The sequence below is a fragment of the Schistocerca cancellata genome, chromosome 7 (genome assembly GCF_023864275.1).
Source record: "Schistocerca cancellata isolate TAMUIC-IGC-003103 chromosome 7, iqSchCanc2.1, whole genome shotgun sequence".
NCBI classification, from domain to species: Eukaryota; Metazoa; Arthropoda; class Insecta; order Orthoptera; family Acrididae; genus Schistocerca; species Schistocerca cancellata.
The window spans coordinates 595,448,830-595,473,570 of NC_064632.1; the positions used below are offsets into that span (position 1 = coordinate 595,448,830).

Below are 24,741 nucleotides of genomic sequence, written 5' to 3' on the forward strand. Positions count from 1 at the left end.
GTATTTTGGGTCAACACCTCTGTGTTTGTGAGAAAATCACCCCTAAAGGTTATAATGAGCAATCGACTCAAAATTGGAGGGATCGATAGATAATTGTAAATAGAGCATTTTTCATCATCAGGTATGGAGTCCGCAAACACAAACTTTTCCAGAAATCGAGGAAAGAAACTTTTACATCTGTCGCTTCTGAACTCACATGGTAAAAGCCTTTTGCTGACAGCGCCCATAGCGCAACAGCTAAGGTAACTGGCTGGGAATCGGAAAACCCGGGTCCGAATCTCGAAGAAACCTAGCGGATGTTCATATTTTCGTTTGTGTTTTTCCATATCTCAATTGATAGGGATAGGAGGGTTAATAAGATACGTAAATCAATAAGGAATGATAATAATAAGGTAGGCAAACTGATTTCCCAAACGCCATGAGTTAGTAAAGTATTAAGCTTTTAAGCCTTGCCACATGAAAACAACTCCGAGTAAGAGTGCTGCGAATTCCTCACGAGTGATCACAGATAGCCAACCGCGCGACACTTGTTTACAGCAAGGCACGGGACAGAATTCACGCGGGGAGACTTATGTTGTCCCGGTTGCCTCTTCGTCATATCATAGTTGTGAACCTGGAAGAGGCAAGGTGTCCAGCATGAGCCTTATAGAAGTTAATCGGAAAGGGTTGTTTTCCATCATTAGGCTGCAGCGAACCTCACGGATACATGTAGTGATTTTTCCATCGTTAATGCGCCTTTTGAAATACGTTTTGCGAATGAATACAGTGTTCTTCCTTAAGTAACATACGACGATTACTGTATGTAGTTTGTAGTAATTAGATTGTTTGTTTATGCCGTTGTAACTAGTTATTGTTTGTTGTGTCATATCTTTCAGGTGCGTAATCTGAATAATGGAGGATGTACACCCTTCAACTAGTGCTGTAACATGTAATTGGGAGCCTGTCACAGACGATGGCAAGCGGGAAGTTAGCGATGCTATGTTTTGGTTTGTAAAAGTGTTGCAAGAGAGATGTATTATCAATGCACTACCGGAAGCAGGCAGTTCTGTTTCTTGGCGTTCCAGATTGTAGGAGCGGCTATCGTCGAGCGATTTTTGGAGCTGACGAATGAAATGACTTTTGTTGATACTGAAGTACTATACCATGAAGATTAAGCAGAAGGTGATTGAGTGGAAGATATCCCGACTAGCGAATCGCAAAATGGTCATAACACTTTGGAAATCTCCACGTCACTGGGAATAAGTGCTTCATCTGTTCCCGATGAGTATTACGAACCGGTTACTAAACGACTGAACTACGGCACTATACCCCTTGAAGTAAAAGTAAAGGTGGTAGCGCTAGCCAGGAATCTTCCAAATTGGAACTTACAAACACTGCAAAAGAATGGAGCAACAACAGCCCTGAAAAGGAAGGAGGACTTGAAATTGTGGGAAAGTGATATCGTTAAAGGAGGGACAAGATACGACAAATACCAGGCAATAAATAAGTGGAAATACGACCGATTTGTCGAATCTCGTTGTCGTAACGAGTATGTAAGAACGAGAATACTTCAGGAGTGGGCTGCAGGTGCAGCGCTTCAATATACGGCCAACAAGGATTTTACATTTGCTGCATCATTATCTTGGGCAAGAAATTTCAAATCAGAGTATAAGATTTGTCATCGGCATGTCACTAAATATGTCTCTCATAAGGAGGTACAAAATATAGCAGATTTTCAGCACGCAAATGGCGTCACTTATGACTGGTTTTAATCGTGATCAAATAGGATGCGAGTATCGAGTGAACATTCGACACACTTTGTCGCATAAGGGACAAAAACGAACCCTTGTCACAGTTGGTAGTAAAAACAAACTAACACATTCGTACACGGCAAAATATGCCATCACAGCCTCTGGAAAAGTGTTGTCTAAGGTTTTCCTGTGTTTACAAGAAACGAATGTTACATTTGGCCCTCGGGTTATAGAAGAGGTCAATCGTTTATCCGACTCGTTGAAAAATGTTTACGTTACCTGCTGACGAAAGCGATTTACAGAAGATATTTTGAGAATGTTTTAAAACCATACGTTTCTGATAACAAGTTTTGTCCAATATTGGTTTCCTGGAGTGGACAAATTAATACTACAATATATGACACGATGTTTATAGATGGCGAGGGTCAGCCAACGTGCACAGTAAAAGTAATACCACCAAACTGCACACCTGTGTGCTAGCCGAGTGATGTTTATTTCTATCGCAAGGTTAAAAACTATTTCCAGGCTTCAGAATTACAGTGTGCTTTTGGAAACCCAGCAGGAATTGCACAAATGCACGGATGCAATAACTATTCACAGTATAATTCATAACCAACTTTCAGCACAGATTTTTCAAGGTAATGATATCGTATGCGTGGTATGCATCAAAATTAATTCCCGAAAAAGACATATTTTTAAATATAAACCAAGTTTGTTTTCTGCCGACTCTTCGGAAGGAACAGTGTAACTGTTGAAAGATTCCATTCATTTGGATGTTCTTGGTGCCGTGAGTATATTTGTTTCGAATGTTTATATGACAAAAGTACCATCCATTTAGTTGTTCGAAGAAAAGTGAGGACACGTAACAGTGACTGGAAGATCCATTGTAAAGTGACATGGAGTAACATTTTAGTTGTTGACTATCCCAAGAGGTTAGAGAAATTTATTTTCCTGTCTTATTATTATCATTATCATCATTCTTTATTGATTTACTTACCTTATTAACCCTCCTATTCCTATCAATTGAGATATGGAAAAATACAAATGAAAAGAAGAATATCCGCTAGGTTTCTTCAAGACTCGAACCTGGGTTCTCCGATTCCCAGCCAGTTACTTTGGCCGTTGCGCTATCAGTGCTGTCAGCGAAAAAGCTTTCACCATGTAGGTACAGAAGTGGCAGTAGTAAAAGTTTCTTACCTCAATTTCTGGGAAAGTATGCGTTTTCGGACCCCTTACTTGATGATGAAAAATGCTCCATTTATAATTATCTATCGATACCGCGAATTTTGAGTCGATTGCTCGTCATAACCTTTAGGGGTAATTTTCTCAAAAACGCGGGAGTGTTGATGCAAACTATCTTAGATTCCTTCATTTTAGGCTGTATACAAGCGACCTGCCAAATTTGAGCTGAATCGGTTGGCTGTGTCTGAGACCTTCCCCTTGTCAGTCCTGCTGATGTGAGTCTAGTGTTCTAAGCAAGACCAAGCTGAAGAAGTGCAATTGCGGACCGACAAACAGAGAGCAAGATACTTTACATTGCTCCATGGTTAGTTTTGAAGGGTAAACTCAAAGTGATTAAGAATATTAACAAATGAAGCTGATCCTGGGATTTTTTCTGTCACTTATCACTTCTCCCATCTCTGGCTATAATTTCTACACAAGAAAAAGGCCAAATTGCACAATAATTTGGAGTGTACCTAAACTGTACATCCTCATACAAATTGCTTGGAAAGTCAAGTCAAAGACTACACCAAGGCGAGGGTGTTCCACCTGGAATTGTACTGTGCCTAGCAGATACCAACCTTTGCAATAAGGGTAGTTATTTTTAATGGTTCTTAAAAATGAGAAATTATTTCTTCATGATGTGTGTACTTTGACCTGGCAAGTGTAGAATGCACAACTTGCTATACAACAACAACAGATTTTTGATATGATGAAGCATTTGTGCCATTCCGCACAAAAATACTCACCCTTTAGCCCCTTCTCTTAATTTGAGAAAAATAAATTGGCTCTAAATGGTAGGCACATACCTCCATGGCATCTTCATCAGTAACGTCATCACCAGCGTAAATTATACGGATTCGTTCACTCCAGTCAACTCCAAAGGCAGTTCGCAGAATATAAAGAGATGCTCGTCCTTTGTTCCACTGTACCGGAGGCTTTGCTTCGATTGCGCAGTGGGCAGATCCAGCTTTGAATCCTGCCTGCTCAATCAGAGTCTGAGCTTGCGCAACCATTTCAGACCGCAAGTGCATAGGTGTCTCACGATAGTGGAATGTTAACAGAGCCCCTTTATTTTCCACCCATGCTCCTTCTCTGCACACCTGTGAAGTAAAAAGGCACATACTCATACAAACTTTTTACCAAAACAAATCCCTCTGTTATAAAGTTACTCAAAATAAAATTGCAAGCTGTTCTAAATAATAAATGGACTTAATTTAATTAACTCATGTAATGAATAATCAAAATGAGTTACTTGTTTTCTACAAGAAAAGATAAATGTGTAACAGGGAAACGCATTTTAAATGAAGGCACAAGATGGCTGTCAATTTATCTGACAATTTGTAAAAATGGAGTATGATGAAATAAAAGTATAATAATAAGTATAACGATACAAGTGGGAAAAGGAAGGTATCCAGAGGCAAAAATGGATTTCCAAAAACTGAGGTATACGTAACAGGAAGCACAATGATGTTGAGACACAACTGAACATGCAAAACACAAATCTTGTGTTTTATCACTGGAACATTCATTTTCTTCCTTGAGCTCAATGATATGAATTGTTAAGCAACTAGATGTAAAGACATGCCTACAGTTTATTGGCTGTAGTAAACAGAGTAATTTTTAAAAGAAAGTAAAAAAAGTAAAAACAGAAAGTAAATTAGAAAAAAGTGAATAATATTTAATTATTAAAATATATTTATATTACAAGGTGTAAAACTTTGCTTCCGCCATTTGCCGATAGATGGCGACAACGGTATGTAGCAGTCAAAAGAAACAGATCACAGACTTCAGACAGTTAGCTTCGACCTCGGTCAATGTAACCTCATTCAAACATTAGTCGATTGTGTCTGCATCATAAAGTTGTTCTTGATTGAAAAAAGTCAGTACAAGCCTAATTCTCGTCATTTGCAGGAGGTGTTACTGTTTGTTTCAATATGAAGAAAACAGTGGCTGAATGTCATCGAGTGCTCTCAAGTACGTATGGTAAGGACGCTATTAGTGAAAGAACATGTTGTGAGTGGTTTCAACGCTTCAAGAATGGTGATTTTAATGTCATAGAACAGCACAGTGGTGGAAGAGAAAATGTTTTCAAAGATGCAGAATTGGAGACATTGCTGAGTGAAGACTCGCGTCAAACTCAAGAAGAAATGGCACGATTAGTGGGAGTGACACAGCAAGCCATTTCAAAATGTCTCAAGGTTATGGGCGTGATTCAGAAAGAAGGAACATGGGTCCCGTGTGAACTGAAACCAAGAGATGTTAAATGGCATTTGTGTGTTTGTGAACAGTTGCTTCAGAGGTAAAAACAGAAGGGATTTCTGCATCGCATTGTGACTGGGGACAAAAAATTGGTTCATTACGATAACCCTAAATGCAAAAAATCATGGGGTTGGGGATATCCCGGCCATGCTTCCACATCAATGGCCAAACAGAATATTCACGGCTCCAAGATCATGCTCTGCATTTTGTGGGACCAGTTCGGCATCGTGTACTATGAGGTGTTAAAACCAAGTGAAACAATCACAGGTGCTCGTTATCAAACGCAATTAATGCCTTTGAGCAGAGCATCAAAAGACAAACGGCCGCAATACAGCGAGAGGCACCATAAAGTGATTTTGCAGCACAACAGTGCTTGACCCCATGTTGCAAAAAAGAGGTCAAAATGTACTTGGAAATGTTAAAATGGGAAGTCCTACCCTACCCACTGTACTCTCCAGACATTGCTCCCTCTGACTATCACCTGTTTAGGTCAACGGCGCATGGCCTGGCTTACCAACAATTCCAATCTCATGAAGAAGTCACAAATTGGATCAATTCTTGGATCGCTTCAAAAGGTGAAATTTCGACGCAGAATTCGTACACTGCGTGAAAGATGGGAGAAAGTAGTGGCCAACGATATAAAATACTTTGAATTATACTTGTGTTTCATTAAAGCCTCAAATGTTGGGGAAAAAACAGCAGAAGCAAAGTTGTACACCTTGTATTAAAATAATTCCTATATGTTTATCCTTACCTTTGTTGTACATTAATCCTTTATGTATTTAACATTAACTAACACTATCTGTACACGAGCTACTCATCCCAACAAGCCACCTTCCTAGATGTTGACCTCCACCTCTGTCCATATCAAACCTACTAACTAGCAGCAATACCTCCACTTCAACAGCTGCCACCCGTTTCATACCAAGAAGTCCCTCTACCTGTGGTCGTCGCATCTGCAGTGATGAACAGCCCCTCTCTAAATATACCGAAGGTCTCAGTGAAGCCTTCACTGACCATAATTATCCTCCCATCCCTGTACAAAAACAGATCTCCCATGCCTTATCTTTCCAGTCTCCCACCACCTCCCAAAGTCCACAGTCCGGCCACAGAGAAGCATTCCCCTCGTAACTCAGTACCATCCGGGACTGGAGCAACTGAATTACATTGTCAACCATGGTTTCGATTACCTCTCATCGTGCCCTGAAATGAGAAATGTCCTACCCACTATCTTTCCCACCCCTCCTACCGAGGTATTCCGCCATCCACCGAACCTACACAATATACTCATCCACCCTTACACAACCCCTGCTCCCAATTCCTTACCTCATGTCACATACCCCTGTAATAGACCTAGATGCAACACCTGTCCCATACATTCTCCTACCACCACTTACTCCAGTACAGTCACTAACATCACCTGTCCCATCAAAGGCAGGGCTACCTGTGAAACCAGTCATCCGATTTACAAGCTAAGCTGCAACACTGTGCTGCATTCTATGTAGGTATGTACACCAACAAGCTGTCTGTCCGCATGAATGGCCACCAACAAACTGTGGCCAAAAAACGAGTGGACCATCCTGTTGCTGAACACGCTGCCAAACATAATACCCCTCATCTCAATGACTGCTGCACAGCCTGTGCCACATGGATCCTTCCCACCAACACCAGCTTTTCTGAATTTGCAGGTGGGAATACATCCTATGTTCCCGTAACCCTCCAGGCCTCAACCTTCGTTAGTCACTGTCCTCACCCATCCAGCGCCCTCCCTGTTCCCATTCCAGCACTACACAGCTGTCATTTCACCACCACACCCAGTCTTTTAATTTCTTTTATTTTTATTTCTCTCCTTTCCGCTACTTACCCCCTCCCCCTTCGCACCTTCTCTCCTACCCCCCCGTCTAAACTGCAACATTTCACTGTCTGCCACACCAACCATACTATTTCTCTGCCTCCCCGCCCCAGCCTCCTCCTTAACCCCACCCAATCGCCACTCCCATCATGCACTGGTGCTGCTGCTCACAGTGTAGTTTTAGCTCCCTGAGACTGCAGACGTGTGTGCAATTTGCACTTGCGTGAGTGTGTGTGTGTGTGCGCGCGCGCGCAATTGTGTACGTGTGTCTACTGCTGACAAAGGCCTTAATGGCCGAAAGCTATGAGTGTGTGAATCTTTTTATTGTGCCTATCGCGACTCAGCATCTCCACTATATGGTGAGTAGCAACTTCCCTTCTCTCATATTGTCACATTCCATCCTGGATTTTCCATTGTTTGATAGAAACTTTATGGGATACTTTTAAGGCTTATAGTGATGATGACGACAGAGTACAAAGGGTCATCAAGATTATTTGTGAAGAATTGCATTCCAACTAGGAACGTAGAACCAACCAACAGGCTTACAGTGAGATCAGTTACGGGAAAAGCAAACAGTGTGTAAATGAGGGACATGACATCAAGCAATCATCTGATGTAGCTCTAAGCAAAATTCAGACAAGTAAGAGAAATTGTGCAGAAAAAAAAATGGTATAAACAACTTGGACTTTAGAGAGACTGAGGGTGATTTTCTGCATGAAGATGAGGAAAGCAGGAAGAAAAAAGTTTTAGGTTGCCAGTATATACGTATAAAAGTTGCAAATTATGAGGGAGTTTGCCTCTTAGACACAGGTAGTCCTGTCTGTGCCATTTCTGAAAAATTTAGAGACCAGATAAGACACAGTGCTAACTTTAAGAATATCCTGTTATTGGAATCAAAATTAAGGGAGGAACTGGTAGGCGCAGCAAAGTTGTAAACAGGCAAGCCTTAATATCTTTCACAATTAATGATGTACAGTATAACCAATGATATTTTGTAGTACCTGACCTCAATGAAAATATTTTGTTCAGAATGAGCTGGATACAAGGAATAAGTGTGGATTTTGACTGGAATAACAAAAAGTTAATGCTTACCATCCCAAAGACAGATATAACACATGTGACTGAACTAATCATCCAAAATTGTGTAGAGAACAATTTTGCAAATTAGAAGAGTGGTTTGTGCAAATGAAAAGATTGATGTTAACGAGGAAGACAATGAAGAAGAATGCAGTGAAGACAAGTATGCTGAATTAGTGGCCACCAAACTAAAAGAAGCTGGAAGTCTAAATAAAGAACAGACAGATCAATTAGGTAGTTTGCTGTGGGAATACAAAGATGTGTTTAGTGAGAAACCTGGGAAAGTGAAAAACTATGAATGTAGATTTAATCTAAAACCTCACAAACCAAATTTTGTCAAACCGTACGGAGTAAGTGTTAAACACCAAGAAAAAATGAGATGATGAAAATGCCCTCATGAGGACACACCTTTGTGTCAAGTGTGTGGCGAGCACTAGGTCTCCGAGCTATGTACCATTCTATTTTCTTCTTTTCGTTTTCGGATGCTACATCTTTTACTCATCTATAAACCTGTAGTTAAGTTATCTCTTACTGAAAATACTATCCATTCTCTGTAGTATAAGTTTTCTGTATATAATATGACTATTGAGTGACATTATTTGAGGAATAATTTGAAAATGTAAACTGTGTACTAAATTTGACTTTCCTATAATAGTGATTGATCAATTATTGTAGTTATACCCTGTAGAGCATGTATTTGATTTGTGGGTGGTTCTTTGAGAATTGCAGGTATGGTAATTATTTTATGAATTTGCTAATGAGATGAACAAATGGACAATGGTAGATGTACATGTATTACTAAATGGACAAATTGCACTGTGACATAAGACATTTTGTAAAAAGTTTGTTATTACAAGGTGGTGTGACAATCAACAGTCTGTGAATTTGTTTGATATGATAAAGAGTTAAATGAGATCTAGTGAGTTCAAATATACTGTATAGTGGAATATACTGAAATATTAATCAAAATGAATGGATACATATATAATTTAGTTTTGTTCTTTGTAAATATGCTAATAGTATAGTGTAATATATGTGAAAGCTTTTGATATATTCATACCTGATGTGACCTTAATTGTAACCTACACGAGTACCTTGAGTAATGAGTCCATCCCCGCTCCTACCTAGAGAACTGACACGGAAGTGAAAATTAAAAAACTGTGAAACTAATAGTGGACTGTGCTACTACAGAATAGAGACTGCCAGACAAAGAGGGGTTGCAGACAAATGATGGACAGTGCAAAAGGACTGATGATTGTGAGCTGAAAGTTCTTTAAGATGTGCAATGTGAACCAGTGACTGGAGTGACAGCTAAGAGAAGAAAACTTTTTTGATTTTTTTCAAAGTTGTTTTTATGTATTTAGCAGCCATTCATGCAAGTAATCCTTGTAAGAGTGGCTGAGGGCGAGGGGGGGGGGGGGGGGGGGCGGGAGGGTGTATAACGATACAGCGTTCCCCAAAATTCTACTACATTTTCTCCAGATATGAAGATTTGTCACAATGGGAAATAGCGCACTCTATTGGTTTGTTTCTGATATTCACCACCAAACAGGAAATTTACTGAAGGGTTAATAAAACAATCATCAAACTTCCCAGCATTTAGTCTTGGGGATTGCACAAGTTACACATCTGTAAAAATAAAGGCTATATTTAAACTTTCCTTAACAATTGAATGACAGAACTGCAACTGACTGAAGGGGTAGAAAAATTCAGTGGAACTATGAGGATCTATCAAGCACTTGTCTAACTGATGGGTCAGTGGTAGATTTGGGAGTCCCTATGGAGAGAAACAGGAACCAGGGAATAGTCTGGGTGTTACAGATATCCCCTAACCAAGAAGTTCAATGTGCTGAAACTGAGAAGTTGAGAGGGAGGCAACTACCAGAGACTTCAAAATTTTGTGTCACAAGCTAGTCTGTCACCTCCCAGAATAACGCAACAGGGTTAAGAACTGATGGGGCCCACAAATAGGTGTACACTACTCATTAGAGGCTGCTACCGGCGTAGCTGACTCTGTGGGATGCACACTAGGGTTTTCTTAGACTAGACTACTCTCCACCCATATCAGATAATGGCAGCTGTATGATCTCCCTAATTATTTGTGCAAGATCCATCAAATACACCTAAGCATACACTGAAATCACAGGCTTATGGGATATTGAGGTGGTATATTTGTCACTGTTGACAAGAAACTCAAAATTCATTGAGATAGAAATTGAAGCTGCATGTGAGATGCTTTGTGCAAGACTTGGTATCAATGGTGGACATAAACTTGTAGTTAGATGTTTTTATCATCCTACAGACACACACCTAGATGCAGCAGAAAATTTAGAGATAACCTTAGTTCACTAGTAGGTATGTTCTCAAACATATCATCATCATTAGAGGAGATTTTAATCATCCAACAGTCAACTGGAATACCTAAAGTTTGTAAATGAGGGCATGGCAAGACAGTCTGCGAAACATTGTGTTATTTTAAAACTACCTATAAATGGTAGTTTTGGTAGAACTATAGTGGATCTAATGGCATTAAACAGACCTGTGAGGATGCATACATTGAAATTGGTATCAATGACCATGTGCAACAATAGTTATAAAAATACTTAAAAAAATAAAACAAGTAGAAACAAAATATGGAAAATCCAGGATGGAACATACCAACATTATGTAGTTGCTACTAACCATATAACGGAGATGCTGAGTTGCAGATAGACACGACAAAAAGACTGCCGCAAAATAAGGCATTTGCAGAAATAGACAACACACACACACACACACACACACACACACACACAGACTCTCTTCATCACTACCTCGGAGATGCTGCGCCCCATCGCTCATGTTTGATGTCTTATGTAGGCATTGCTGACCACAGGGCCGTATTCTAGCTGTTTATATATCTCTGTCTTTTAATATGCATGCCTATGCCAGTTTCTTTGGTGCTTCAGTGCATTTTACAATTGTCTTGTGATTTTTCTGCATGGATTGTATTGTCTTGGAGCAGGTCAGAGTATTATAAATGTAAGTAAGAGTTCATATAGGCACACTAGAACTGAATGATAACTTTATAAATCAACTACAAGTCATTAAGTGCTGGAGCTATTCTTACTCAATACATCAGTAAATATTTGATTTACTGTGGTATCAGTTGAATAAACTGAAACAAGTTTCCACAACACTTTACCTTTGATTTCCTTGCACAAATTAATTTTCATGAATATGAATTGCAGAGGCAGCCTGTAAGTGCTCATTTAGTGGGGAGAAAAATTGTACTGAAGAACAGTGCAATTACTTCAACTTCCTCTGTAACTTCCATCAAAACAGTTCTCATTTTTCCATACAAATACAAGTGCAATAATAGCAGACATACACTGAAATCAACTGACACAGAATGTCGACATAAAAAAAAAACTGAAAAGCAGATGTCAAATGTACTGATAAGTTTTTTATGACTTTTTTTCCAAAACCAAGTGATTTTTTTTTCTCTACTGAATAATTAAAATACTAGAATTTGATAAATACTACTATGTTGAAACAGCAAGGTGCAATACCTGCTTGCTATAATCCTACTACTATATCAAATACTACTTATCCCCCCTTTTCTGCTCTTTTTTTACATACAAAATACATATACTATGCAACCATGCATATGATATCTGAATGATGTAGTATTCCGTGATGGCTGTCCTACACGTGTCTTAATATAGGTGATGTGCACAGAGCCATAGTCAATCTGCACCCAGCAGTAATCATCATGTAGAGTTCAGTGTTAGTCAGCATTATATCAAGCGGGACTATGGTAAGTGACCATCGAGTAATGTTCAGGCAGTCAGTTTGTGTTTAGCATTTTGTCATGTATATTTCTATGTCAGTAGTCTGAATACAGATAGGATTAAATTATGTATACACAATCACTTATGTGGAATAGTTATTGTGTGCATATAAAGTACTATTGCCACTTGTTAAATGTCACTAGACTTCTCAAAGTCCTTGTGTATATGAATTTTTCCATACAACTGATCATCATCATGACAGACAATGATAATAAATAAACACTAACTTCAAAAACTTTCTTTGGTGATGATGTGTAAAATTATTTAAAAATCACTTACAGCTCCTTGCAGTCAACAAATGGACTTTGAAAATTAGAACACTACCGAGGAACACAAATGACAGGTCAGACAACTTACAATGTGAATCACCAGCAGATGTGTCAGAATTTAGTATATCACACTCATGAGTGCACTAGTTCATATGAACTACTCCGAGAAATGAGCTGTTCACAGTGGTCTTTCTTTCATTGAACTGTAGTTCTTTTACCCATCAATTCCAGTATCTATTGGGAGTTGGAATGCATACGAACAAATTTCCACTCCTTTTTTACGCAGTACGCTCCAATCCCGGGACCTAGGACTTCATAGTTCTGATTCTGATTCTACCTACCCTATGGTAAAGCTATTAATTATGTCACAGTATATTAAATTATATAGAAGTAAGTAATACAAAAATCTTAATACTAAAGAGAAATAACACTTTACCTGCTCCTGAAGGGCTTTTAACAAATCAGTCACCTTGTCTTCAAATTCTATTGGCATTGGATGAACAAATTTGCTTCCATCAGGATGCAGAATTTCAAGACCATGGTTACCAGCATATGTTATGCCCTCAATGCCCACCTAAAAGACAAAAGCAAATGCAGATTTCCTGTCAATCTCACAATCATGAGCAGCCTTATAAAAACAAAAACTGCAATGAAAATTAATATGACCTTATAATTCTATCTACATTTATTCCCCAGTACCCTCTCTCTGAGAAAAAAGGCCGCACATAAGAACTCTCTGTGTGTATCTAAGTTGCTGCACCCAAACATACTATTGCAACAGACAGAAACAAAATTCACAGATTGCAACCCTTTAATGGGAGTGAGTGGTGGAAAACAGGGAGGGAGGGAGAATGTGAAACAATGGGGAAGCGGAGTGGCCCAGGGCTATGCAATCATGATGTCCAAAAGTCTGGGTCTGTAACTCTGAGCTTCAAACAAGACGTGAACATACTTTACACATTTTGTGCCACCCTGTGCACAAAAGAACTGTGACACGTTTACATAAGAAGTGGTACAGCAGAACCTCGCTAATCCAACCTCAGATGGTCAGACTCCTCGCTCAGACCGACTATCCCATTTCCAGTGTCTGTTTGAACAGCCTTCACATAACTCCACTCAGTGGCACTGCTGACAGACCGAGGAACAGGTCACCACATATAAACAATTGGCAAGTGATGTCAGCATAGAAGCAGCGGTAGTGACAGAATCAAAGCTGCTCACTACAGTAGTTGCGCCCATTGCCAGTGAAGCCACATGAAGGCCGGAGCACAGAAGAGAAGCACTTCTCAGTTGTGTCATCAGAAGCGGCCCCCACATGCACAGGCCACTGCTACAGTCAGGTCTAGACTTGCTGAGAAATTGTCATCTGCATACCGGTCAGTAAGCAGTCAACCGCTGATTGTTGCGGTACTTTGATCAACTTTTTCCTAGCACAATCATAACTGAATTATGGCATCAACTAAATGTAAACATGTGACACCATCACTGAAAGTGCTTGAAAGATTAGATAAGGCAAATCTGTTCAAAACATTGTACATTAGGTTGGGACTGGCATAACAACTTTTAAGACTGGAGAAAAAATAGCCAAGCTCTTGAAAATAATACAGTGATGATCGATGACAAGAAAGAACAGAAAATATCCATGACTTTGAAGAACCCTAAAAGTGAAACTCTAGACAATGCTTGTGGATGGAGAAAAAAAGAAACTCCACTGTCTTGATCAATCATAAAAGAAAAGGCACTGAATTTGCAGGAAAAATTTAAGTGGGGACAATGAAAATCAGAAGTTTGCAACATGTGAAGGCCGGCTACATCGGTGGAAAAAACAACATGACATTCAAAATGTAATTTTTTCTGGCAAGAATCTGTCTGCTGTGAAAACAGCTACCAATGAATTTGTTTTGAAATTCAAAAACTCAGTTAAAGGGCTTAGCTGACCTTGATGAAGGGTATAACATTGTTGAGTCTTGCTTAAACTACAAAACGCTTCCTACAAGAACTCTTGCTGCACAAAATGAGTCTATAACAGCTACAAAATTTGCCAAAGGTAAAATAACTATTGCTCTCTGCAGTAACGTTAATGGAATGGTAGTCACAAAATGCCATTGTTTGTGATTGGAAAAGCAAAAGAACCAAGGGCTTTCAGAAACCTTGACATGGCATCACTGCCAGTATGATTTTGTAAGTAAACGTCAACATGGATGGAATCCAGACTCTTTAAGGAATGGTTTTATGACTAGTTCATCCCTGCTATTACAAAACACATAAAAGGGAAATACTCCCTAAACACGCTATACTGATGCTTGACAATGTGAAATTTCATCCATCTCAAGATGAAACTGAAAAAGGTGAAATAAGGGCTTTATTTCTTCCTAATAAAGTGACATGTCTAATCAAACCCATGGACCAGGGAGTTAGTGAGTTGCTGAAGAGGCGATATTGTAGAAAATACACTGGATCAATTTTAGAGAGGACAAAAGAAGGCAATAGCTTGTTTCAAGTGATGAAGTCAATAAATGTAAGAGATGAACTCTACACAATTGCCAATGCTTGGGAAGAAATGCCAGCAGAAATGCTTGAAAAACCTTAGCACAAACTGTGGCCAAAATTTAATGAAAATGAAGAGGAAACATCAAAAGAATCAATGAAGATAAACGATGAAAGTCAAGATGAAGACACTCCAGTGATTTTTGATGGAGTTGTAAGCTTTACAACTGAATGTTGAGCTCAATGATGTAAGTGAATGGATCAGTACAGCTGACAATGTCTGCACAATGGAAGAAGAATTAACCGATGACCAAACCACTGATGGTATAACTCGAACAGCCAATCAGAATCGGTATAACTCGAACAGCCAATCAGAATCAGAACAATGATGATGACAATGAACCTACAGCTTGAGTATCACATCCAGGTGGTAAAAATGCATTTGATGTAGCCCTTCAGTACACTGAACAAAGCTCAATGCCTACTACAACACACATTTTGTGAAGGGAATGGCAGAACCTCACGGAAAAATCAGGTTGTTATCTGCTAAGCAAAAGAAAGTTATACAATTTTTCGCCCTACATAAGAACAAAACATTTTTTACTGTGTGATTTCTCATGTTTTGAAAAATTAAGTGCAAACCTGTTGTATGTCAGTGGAGTAGTGTAATAAGGTATGTAAGGTTGTTAAACTTTTACTCACTGTAACAATACCTTACTAGTGATACAGACATATTATACAGTACAGGCACTACTGCACAGTATACTTTCATGTAAGGTTTTTTGATGTGTCAACATTTTCATTTTGTTACTATTTTAATGCAGAACAAACTTTCAGACAGTATTTCCAGTTGAAAATGAGTTGTACTGTACTGTACTGTGATGTTACAGATAAAAAGAAAGTGTTATTCTGATACTCCATCCTTTTTTGCATTCTGTCTATCCTCCAGGTCCTGTAGGAGATGAATTAGTGAGGTTCTGCTGTAACACAGATGTTGTTACAAATTAAATTAAAAACATAGTTATGAACAATATTCGCAACGAGAGCAAGTTAATGTAAAGGACACACATTCATTTAGTGTTACATATCTCTTGTACAACTAGATGATAACTTCTGATATTAACGTTGTTCAATAACTACCACAGCAATTTTAAAAAATGGCTAAACAGTATGACAGTTTCTGCGACTGCAACTGCCTGAACCTTTCATCAGACTCACAGCCTGAATTTGCATAATAATTAACCATGTCAGTCACTGTAGTGAGTAGGCTTACAAACTCAGCAGTGCTCATTTCTTTCACGTTGCTGGTTACAATGAACAGAAAAAAATGAACCTTACTTTGATATAACTATTTAGTAGAAAATAACATGCTGTACATTCTGCAAATGTGACTATGGCCTGCTAAGTAGCATACTGAGTGTGCCAGGGCAGGCTTTACTCTGATCTGCATCAATCACTCGTGTATGCTTCTTCTGGATGTGACGAAGGTGAGAGAGCATTTGCATGTCTCATTCCTTGGTCAACTTATTTGTGTTCTCTGATGTGAACTATCACTCTCATGAAGCTATTGTATTGTTAAACATGCTGAAGACATAAAACTGAATGTGAATTACAGTAAGCAATACAAGTACAATTATTCAAAACTTTTTACCAATGTGGAATTCTGATACCATTTCCAACATCTAGTTACTGAGAACACATTTCCTGCCAAAGAAAGGTGAAGCACACAGAAGATGTGATCAGAGGTCAAAGTCACTTCACACACATACCCATCATTGGCAGATATGTAAATGATTATAGAGTTTCAATTCTCTGTTACAGGGAGAACAACGATCAGAGTGCATTAGTGCAATTAATGTTTAGTGTTGTTGCCGGGCCGGGTAGGATATACGAGGGGTTTGAACAGCATCAGATGTCAAGTGATCAATGCAGAGGACAAGGAGATATCAAGTAAGATGGCTTTATTGACACCTGATAGAGTTTGAAAGGGACATCACGATAGGCCTCCATTTGGCCAGCTGGTCAAGTCACGCAATATCCAGATTGTGGAACATTAGGATGTGACAGTGGCCTGATGATGGACTGCACAGGAACATGAGGGCAGGCACAGTTGAACATGTCTGACCACAAGAAAGGAAGATCACCGCACATAGCAGTCAGTGTCAACATGCACCACCAGTCAGTAACAATCGGAGTAAGAAACTACCGTCCCACACAAAGGCGGCAGTTAACACAGCACATACGACAACATTTGGAGTAGTGCTGTGAACAGAAAGCACGGACTACTAACAAATTATGTCACATCGTGTTCAGCACCGAGCAGCTGTTCTCCATTACTCAGCGAACCATCATCAGTGAGTACGGGGGCAACCTGAGGAGAGGTCTCATCCTGAGAATGTTTTGAAGAGGTACAGCAGTGTTACTTTCAGCACGACAGTGTGGGTAACTTCAGGTCACCGTTGGCAGTGACTGTGCACACAGCAGTTTTTCACAGATATCCACATCCTCATATGTTATCCCTTATGTTACAATATCATGGTGCTTTTTTTTCAACAGGACAATGCTCGTCCGCACACAGAACATTTCTCTACAAACTGTCTACGTCATACCTTTTATCTGCACCCGATAAAACACCTGTGGGACCAGTCGGGGCGTCATCTCCGTACTAGTGCCAGTATCCAATGTATCGAGGGCCGGCCATCGGCAGTTACTGTGGGCCAGCTTGTCTCAGGATGTGGCATGAGAGCTTTGTGCCACCCTTCCCTTCACAATCAGTGCATGCATCCGTACAGAAGAGGATGCAATGTCACACCAGTAAGTGGGCTCATACTGCCAGGCTCCTTGTAAATTTGACTCTATTTTGCAGTCACTGAAACCCTCCCATCCTGTGAAGTTTCATTTCACTTCCTCCTCCCATGCTGTATGCTTCACTACTTTTGTCAGACAGTGTAACAACGTATGATGGCATGCTGGAAAGTTAATGCCTCTGAACTTTTTACACAAAAACTGTTACAGCATTTTAAATAAAGACGACGGTTCAATCCCGCGTCCGGCCATCCTGATTTAGGTTTTCCGTGATTTCCCTAAATCACTTCAGGCAAATGCCGGGATGGTTCCTCTGAAAGGGCATGGCCGACTTCCTTCCCCATCCTTCCCTAATCCGATGAGACCGATGACCACGCTGTCTGGTCTCCTTCCCCAAAACCAACCAACCAACCAAACGTTACTAACATTCCACATCTTTATTCTACATGTCTACACATTTATTTCTCAACATCGTTGAGTTTGCAACAAACACTTTTCTCCCAATGAGAGACCAGTTTGTTGTGTACTGTCACTGTGATGTTTGATTTTGTTTACGGAGCCATAACCTAAACTCCACTTACACCACTTCATGCCTATCAAAATGAGGTCCTCAAAGATGTTCTTCAGCTTTTGGAAACAGACGATCGGATGGGGTCAAGTCAGGACCGTACGGAGGACGATCGACGATAGTGAACTTGAGGTGTCAAAATGTTGCAGGTGCTGTCTGGTTGTATGGTGCTGAAAGAGAGTGTGCTGCATTTGTGGACAAACACTTTGATTTCAAAACTCTAATACAGCGCGCTGTTTCTCACACACATCCGTAGTTACATTACATACCACTGGGTGACACACACAATTCAGATTTCTCTAGTGGCAGGGGGCTGTAAATATGTGAACATGAAGAATAAAGATGGAGAATGTTAATAATGTTTGCTTTATTTAAAAAGCTTTAAGAATTTTCAGGCAAAAAGAATTGAGGCATTACTTGTCAGCACACCCTTGTATATACAGATAAGACCAATTCCAAATGAAACTAAAATCAAAAAGAGATGCAAAAGCACTGTCTTGTGATTGTAGCAGATAAGATACACATAGAAAGAAAATGTCAGTTTCACTCATGCTAGCCTTCTGATGTGGGGTCTCAATGGACCTTTCTGCCTTGCCACTGCAAGCTCCAATTATTTACAAAACTTTTCCTCTCTCTTTTTCGATATGAAAGAACACCACATACTGGATGCTAGTGTACCCGACACTTTCTTAATACGAACAATGTAGGAAAAGACAGATTGCTACCGTAAATCTGGTAACGCGCTGCGGAATTGCGGAATTTGAATCCCCGCCAGACGTCACGGATGCTGAAGACCCCCAGAGGTCTGGGGCTGGAATGCAACTACCACCTGGGATGCAAGCAGCAATCTGGAGGGGCTGGAGGAGGGGAAAGGGTGGTAGTGTGCAAATGAGGAGAGAAATGGATGGTGTCTGGTGGAGGGTGGAGGGTGCAGGTACTAGATTGCCAACAGGCATAGTGTCAGGAGGTTGTGGGGCTGGGAGTTGGAGGGAAAAAAAAGTAACAAAAAGGAATGGAATGGGAAAAGATGGGCAGATGCTTTGGCAGAGGGCTGCAAATAAACAGGGTGGGTGATGAGAATGGGGAGGAGATGACAGAACAGAGGGGGTGGAAACTTTTGGGTGGAGGGTGTGGGGACTGTAGGTTGAGGCCAGGATAATTACGGAAGTGGAGAATGTGTTATAAGGATTGTTGTGTTGGCAGAAGAGCCAACACCGTGTTACTAGAGGAGGAGGAAATGCACGCATTTTAGTTCACGCAGGCTGGCATGAGGAGGGAAGGACTATACTGACATGAGGTCTGGAACATGCCAAGGCATTAGAATTCAGAAAGCAGATGTAATTAGTTTGATGCTTAACTTTAATCCATTAACGATGAACGTCGCTCTTGGCGGTACATGACTCACAATATTATCTGTTCACATAGTACTTATAGTAACTGAATATGGTGCCTTGCTATGTCGTAACAAATGACATAGCTGAAGGCTATGCTAAACTGTCGTATCTGCAAATGAGAGCGTATGTAGTCAGTGAACTATTGCTAGCAAAGTCGGCTGTACAACTGGGACGAGTGGTAGGAAGTCTCTCTAGACTAGAACTGCCGTGTGGCGGTGCTCGGTCTGCAATCACTTATAGTGGCGACACGTGGGTCCGACGTATACTAACGGACCGCGGCCAATTTAAAGGCTACCACCTAGCAAGTGTGGTGTCTGGCGGTGACACCACAAGGATAACACCCATCTGAGCAGTTCAGAAAACCTGGTGGTGGAGGGAAGGATTCAGATGGCTCAGGTAGCAAAGCAGCCATTGAAATAAAGTGAATTATGTTCAGCTGCATGTTGTGCCACAGGGTGGTTAATTTTGCTCTTGACCACAGTTTGACGGTGGCCGTTCATCCTGGTGTACAGCTGGTTGGTAGTCATACTAATATAAAAAACTGTGCAATGATAACGGCAGAGCTGTTAAATGACATGGCTACTTTCACAGCTGGCCCTGCCCCCGATGAGGTAATATAAACCTGTGACAAGACTGGAATAGTAAGTGCTGAGTGGGTGGGCAGGACAGGTTCTGCGCCTAAGTCTTCCACATGGATAAGATCCTCGTGGCAGGAGCTGCGATTGTGAGTGGAATAGGGATGGACTAGGATATTGTGGAGGATGGTGGGCAGTGGAACATCACTTTAGGAGGGTGGAAGTATCTCGGGTAGGTGCCCTTCATTTCAGGACATGACGACAGGTAATCAAAGTCCTGGCAAAGGATATGGTTCAGTTGTTCCTGTCTGGGGTTGTATTTGTGTGTAGAAGGTGACACTCCTTTGTGGCTGGTTCTTGACGTTGGTGCGAGGATTGGGGGTGTGAGGGGATCTGTTTGCAGATTACCTTTGGGGGATAGTGCCTGTCTGGAAAGCCTTAGTGACACCCTTAGGATACTGCGCAAGGGAGTTTTCGTCACAGCAGATATGCTGCCCCAGTTGGCCAAGTTGTATGGGAGGGATTTTTTGGAGTGAAAGGGATGACACCTGTCAAAATGCAGGTACTGTTGGTGGCTGGTCGGCTTAATGTGGACAGAGGTGCAGATGGAGCCATCAGAGAGGGGGATGTCAACATCTAGTAAGGTGTCACTCTAGGTTGAAGAGGACCACAGGAAGTGGATGGGAGACAAGGTGTTAAGGCTGCAAAGTAAAGAAGATAGGGTGTCTTGGTCCTGAGTCCAAATCATTAAGATATCATCAATGAACCTGAACCAGCCTAGGGGTTTAGGGTTTTGGGAGGCTAGGAAGGTCTCCTCTAGATGAATAATGAAATGGTTGGCATAGGAGTGTGCCATGCAGGTGCATATGGGTGTGCCACAGATCTATTTATATACCTTCCCTTCAAATGACAAGTGGTTCTGGGTTAGGATAAAGTTAGTAAGATGTATGTTAGTAAGATGTATGTTAGTAAGATGTATGTTAGTAAGATGTATGTTAGTAAGATGTATGTTAGTAAGATGTATGTTAGTAAGATGTATGTTAGTAAGATGTATGTTAGTAAGATGTATGTTAGTAAGATGTATGTTAGTAAGATGTAAGAGATGAATGAGGTAGTGTGCTTGCAGTCTGAAGGATGTTGGGAAAGGTAGTGTTCAATAGCGATAAAACCATGTGCATGAGGGATGTTGGTCTATAGGACGGTGACGTCAACAGTGGCGAGTAGGAATCCAGGATGTAAAGAGGTGTGTGTGGTGGAGTGTCGGTGAAGGAATGGTCAGTGTCTTCGACGAGGGAGGCTAGATTATGGCCAACTGGATGGAGGTGTTTGTTAATAAGGGCTGGAATTCTTTCAGTGGTGGCACAATAATCAGCCACAATGGGGCATCCAGGATTTTTGGGTTTCTGGATTTCGGGGACCATGTAGAAGGTCAGTATGCAGGGTGTCATAGGGGTGAGGAGGGAAATTGATTCTGGTTGGTTTAGGGAGGAGGGGGCGGGGGGGGGGGGGGGGTCAGGGGCAAGGGACCAAACTGCTTGGTCATCGGTTCCAAACAAATCCAGGAGAGATGTTCTCGGAAAGGTCTAAGACTTTAAGCAGGGATTGGAGTTTGTGATGGATTTCTGGGATGATATCACTCTGGCAGGTTTTATAGATGGAAGAGTCAGATAATTGGTGGAGGCCTTCTGCCAGGTAGTCACTGAGGTTCATAATAACAGTAGTGGAATCTTTGTCTCCAGGTAGGATGATTAGGTCAGGATTTGTTTTGAGGTTGTGTATGGCTTTTCTTTCTTCAATTGAAAGATTTATGTTCTGAGGAAGGGACCAGGGGGAAGTATGGTGAAACTAAGTGGGAGGATAGGTGGGAGGGAGGGAGGATCACAGTTGGATGGTGATGTAATTGGAAGGGGCAGGGTTCAGTGTTGGAATTAGGGCAGTTTGGTTGGAGGGGTTGGCAGCAAAGAAGCACTTTCATTGGAGGGATTGGGAGGAGGAGAGCAGCAGTCCAGCATTCTTATATTTGGGTGTAGGCCTAATGATGTGGCCTTTGGATAGGGCTGGAACACTTGTGGAGCTGAGGATTCTGGTGGAAAGGTTAACAACAGCATTAATGGAATGTTTTGGCTCTGGATTTGGTAGTGAGTTGGTAGGGAGTTAGTGAGTTTTGAGGGTTGTGTCAAGCTGAAAAGGTCAGCTAGGCAGGGTTTCACTGCTATGAGGGTGGGTGAGGAGGAACACAGGGGTTGGATAGGGGTGCCCCGAGGTGGCAGTAAGATGTTAGCAGGTTGGATAACTTATGGAGGTGTTGATGGAGGTGGTGTCTGGAATGCTCCTCCAGGTGCTGGTACTACTACTACTACTACTACTACTACTACTACTACTAGTAGTAGTAGTAGTAGTAGTAGTAGTAGTAGTATCTTGTGGAGGAAGCAGAGGTGGTTCTGGGGTGTTGTGGTCCAAAGCTATATGCAAGTCTGTTGTAATTGTGCCCATCTGCAACTTGATGTGACTTCTTTATGGTAAGTAGCAATCTGTCTTATCCTACATTGCAGATGTTTCAACCCGGAGTTTCCATTGTTTGACTTTCTTAATACGTGTTGTTTAGCAAAGTTACATTTTTTGTTTTTTATCCTTTTCTACATTTCCTTGTCTTCTTTGTTACATAGTCCACAGTAACATAATATTCCATGTTTTAAAGCTAAGTTCTTTTTATTCTGCTCCACGTGCTGTGTTACCTAGTTTCTATGTGTCTTTTATAAAGATATAATGTAGGAAGTTTTCTGTGTTAATAGAGAGCTCTTGGGCCCTTCATACATTGAATTCCAGCAATGAAATGTTCAAGAACAGTTTATTATTTCTGCATTTGCATATCTGTAATGTATCTTGTGATACCAATGACTACATTTTCGGTATGTCCCAAAAAGAAATATTGTAACAGATAATCCATTGTGGTTTACCTCAGGCTTTAAGGAGCCTAAAATATAATTTTTATCCATTTTGTCAATCTCATTTGCTACATGCCTCATACAGATTTTTAGGATGTGAAAATTCCTGAAAGAATATATCACGCATAGAGGAACATCACAGTCTTTAAAACAATATCTTATTTATTTCTTAATATTTCCCCCCTTTTTCTCTTGTGAGTTAGCATATTTAGCATTGTCCAACCATGCTGAATGTCTTTCCTGTCAAATGGATTTGGGAAATAATCTGACAATAACTCAAGTAATTATGGTGTGTGGGAGGGATGAACTGGAACCTGGGGAACAAGATTTTCCCTGTATTTTACAACAAACTCCTTTGAAAGGGATAAGAGTCATTTTTTACTGATCTCACTGTTACATGACCACTTGTACAGTACACAACTATTACATTACTTTTACTGGCACCACATTTTCAATGATACCATTACAAAAGCCAGAGGTACATGTAGCACGACCTGCAGAGTTGTCAGGTAAAATAGTGATTGAAATGGTGGAGAAATTTATGCAAACAACATCTACATTGAGAAACAGAGCCACAATCTGGTATACGAGAGTTAATTTGCAAAACTAAGATAACATAAACAGTGAATGAGTTAAATCGATATACTAGTGTGCAAAACATTAACCAAGCCAAGATAACAAAGAATAATTGCTCAAGGCATTACAAGAAGTGCTGGTGAGCAGCACATCAAAATTTTGTCACACATTAAAAAATCTTGAAAGTGCCTGCACCATAATCTCATCCACTTGTAGACTTCCCTTGCACCAATTTCTGGAAATGTGATATTATTAGCTTCTATATGACTTACTTAACTCCTCCGGAACAGGCCATGAAGGCCCAACGGTACCAACCGGCCGCTGTGTCATCCCTAGCCCACAGGCATCACTGGATGCGGATATGGAGGGGCATGTGGTCAGCACACCACTCTCCCAGCTGTATGTCACTTTCCAAGACCAGAGCTGCTACTTCTCAATCAAGTAGCTCCTCAATTTTCCTCACAAGGGCTGAGTGCACCCACTTGCCAACAGCGCTCGGCAGACCAGATGGTCACCCATCCAAGTGCTAGCACAGCCCGAAAGCACTTAACTTCGGTGGTCTGATGGGAACCGGTGTTACTACTGCGGCAAGGCCATTGCCATATAACTTACTTACCATTTGATAAATTAAATGCTGGTATTTCAGCCAAATAAACTCAGTTTCTTCCTCTTCTGATTTTTCAGCGTGATACCTTTTCATCATCTTCAGAGTGAGACAACAGACTGAAGCTACAGTACTTGTTCCATTGTTTTACACCACAGAAACACGAGTATCAGAGAAATTGATCAGCGGCAATGAGTATGCATGAACTGAGTCTGTGGCTACATGGTTGATTAATGCTGGGCATCAATATATATAATATTAACTGTACTGTAATGATGTCTTTGTGAGTTAGTTAAAGAAAGCACATAATTCCATGATTTGTGCACACTGAAACTGCAATCTCTGTTAATGACACTCTTCACAAAATAAATTTCAACTGCTTCTTTTGTCACCTAGTTGCAAAAAGATGAAGTTATGATAGAATTTTGATATTATCATGCTGCACAGTGTGATTAGTGTCGATGCAATATTTTCTGCCACAGATAAATTTTTGGGCTGTAAGACCTGCGTGTACCTAGGGTATTCCATGTGTCTTTCATGGAG

The 24,741-nt window shown here is 40.7% G+C and overlaps 1 protein-coding gene across 2 annotated transcripts in view; it reads right to left on the minus strand.

Annotated features, from left to right (window-relative positions):
* Nucleotides 1-24,741, minus strand: part of LOC126092592 (uncharacterized) — a 118,861-nt gene that overhangs the window by 17,027 nt on the left and 77,093 nt on the right. For both annotated transcript variants that reach the window (XM_049908284.1, XM_049908283.1), the window contains 2 exons: nt 12,681-12,818; nt 3,761-4,054 (listed from right to left, as the gene is read on the minus strand). In XM_049908284.1, coding sequence (XP_049764241.1) covers nt 3,761-4,054; nt 12,681-12,818 — 432 coding nt within the window. The remainder of the gene's footprint in view (nt 1-3,760; nt 4,055-12,680; nt 12,819-24,741) is intronic.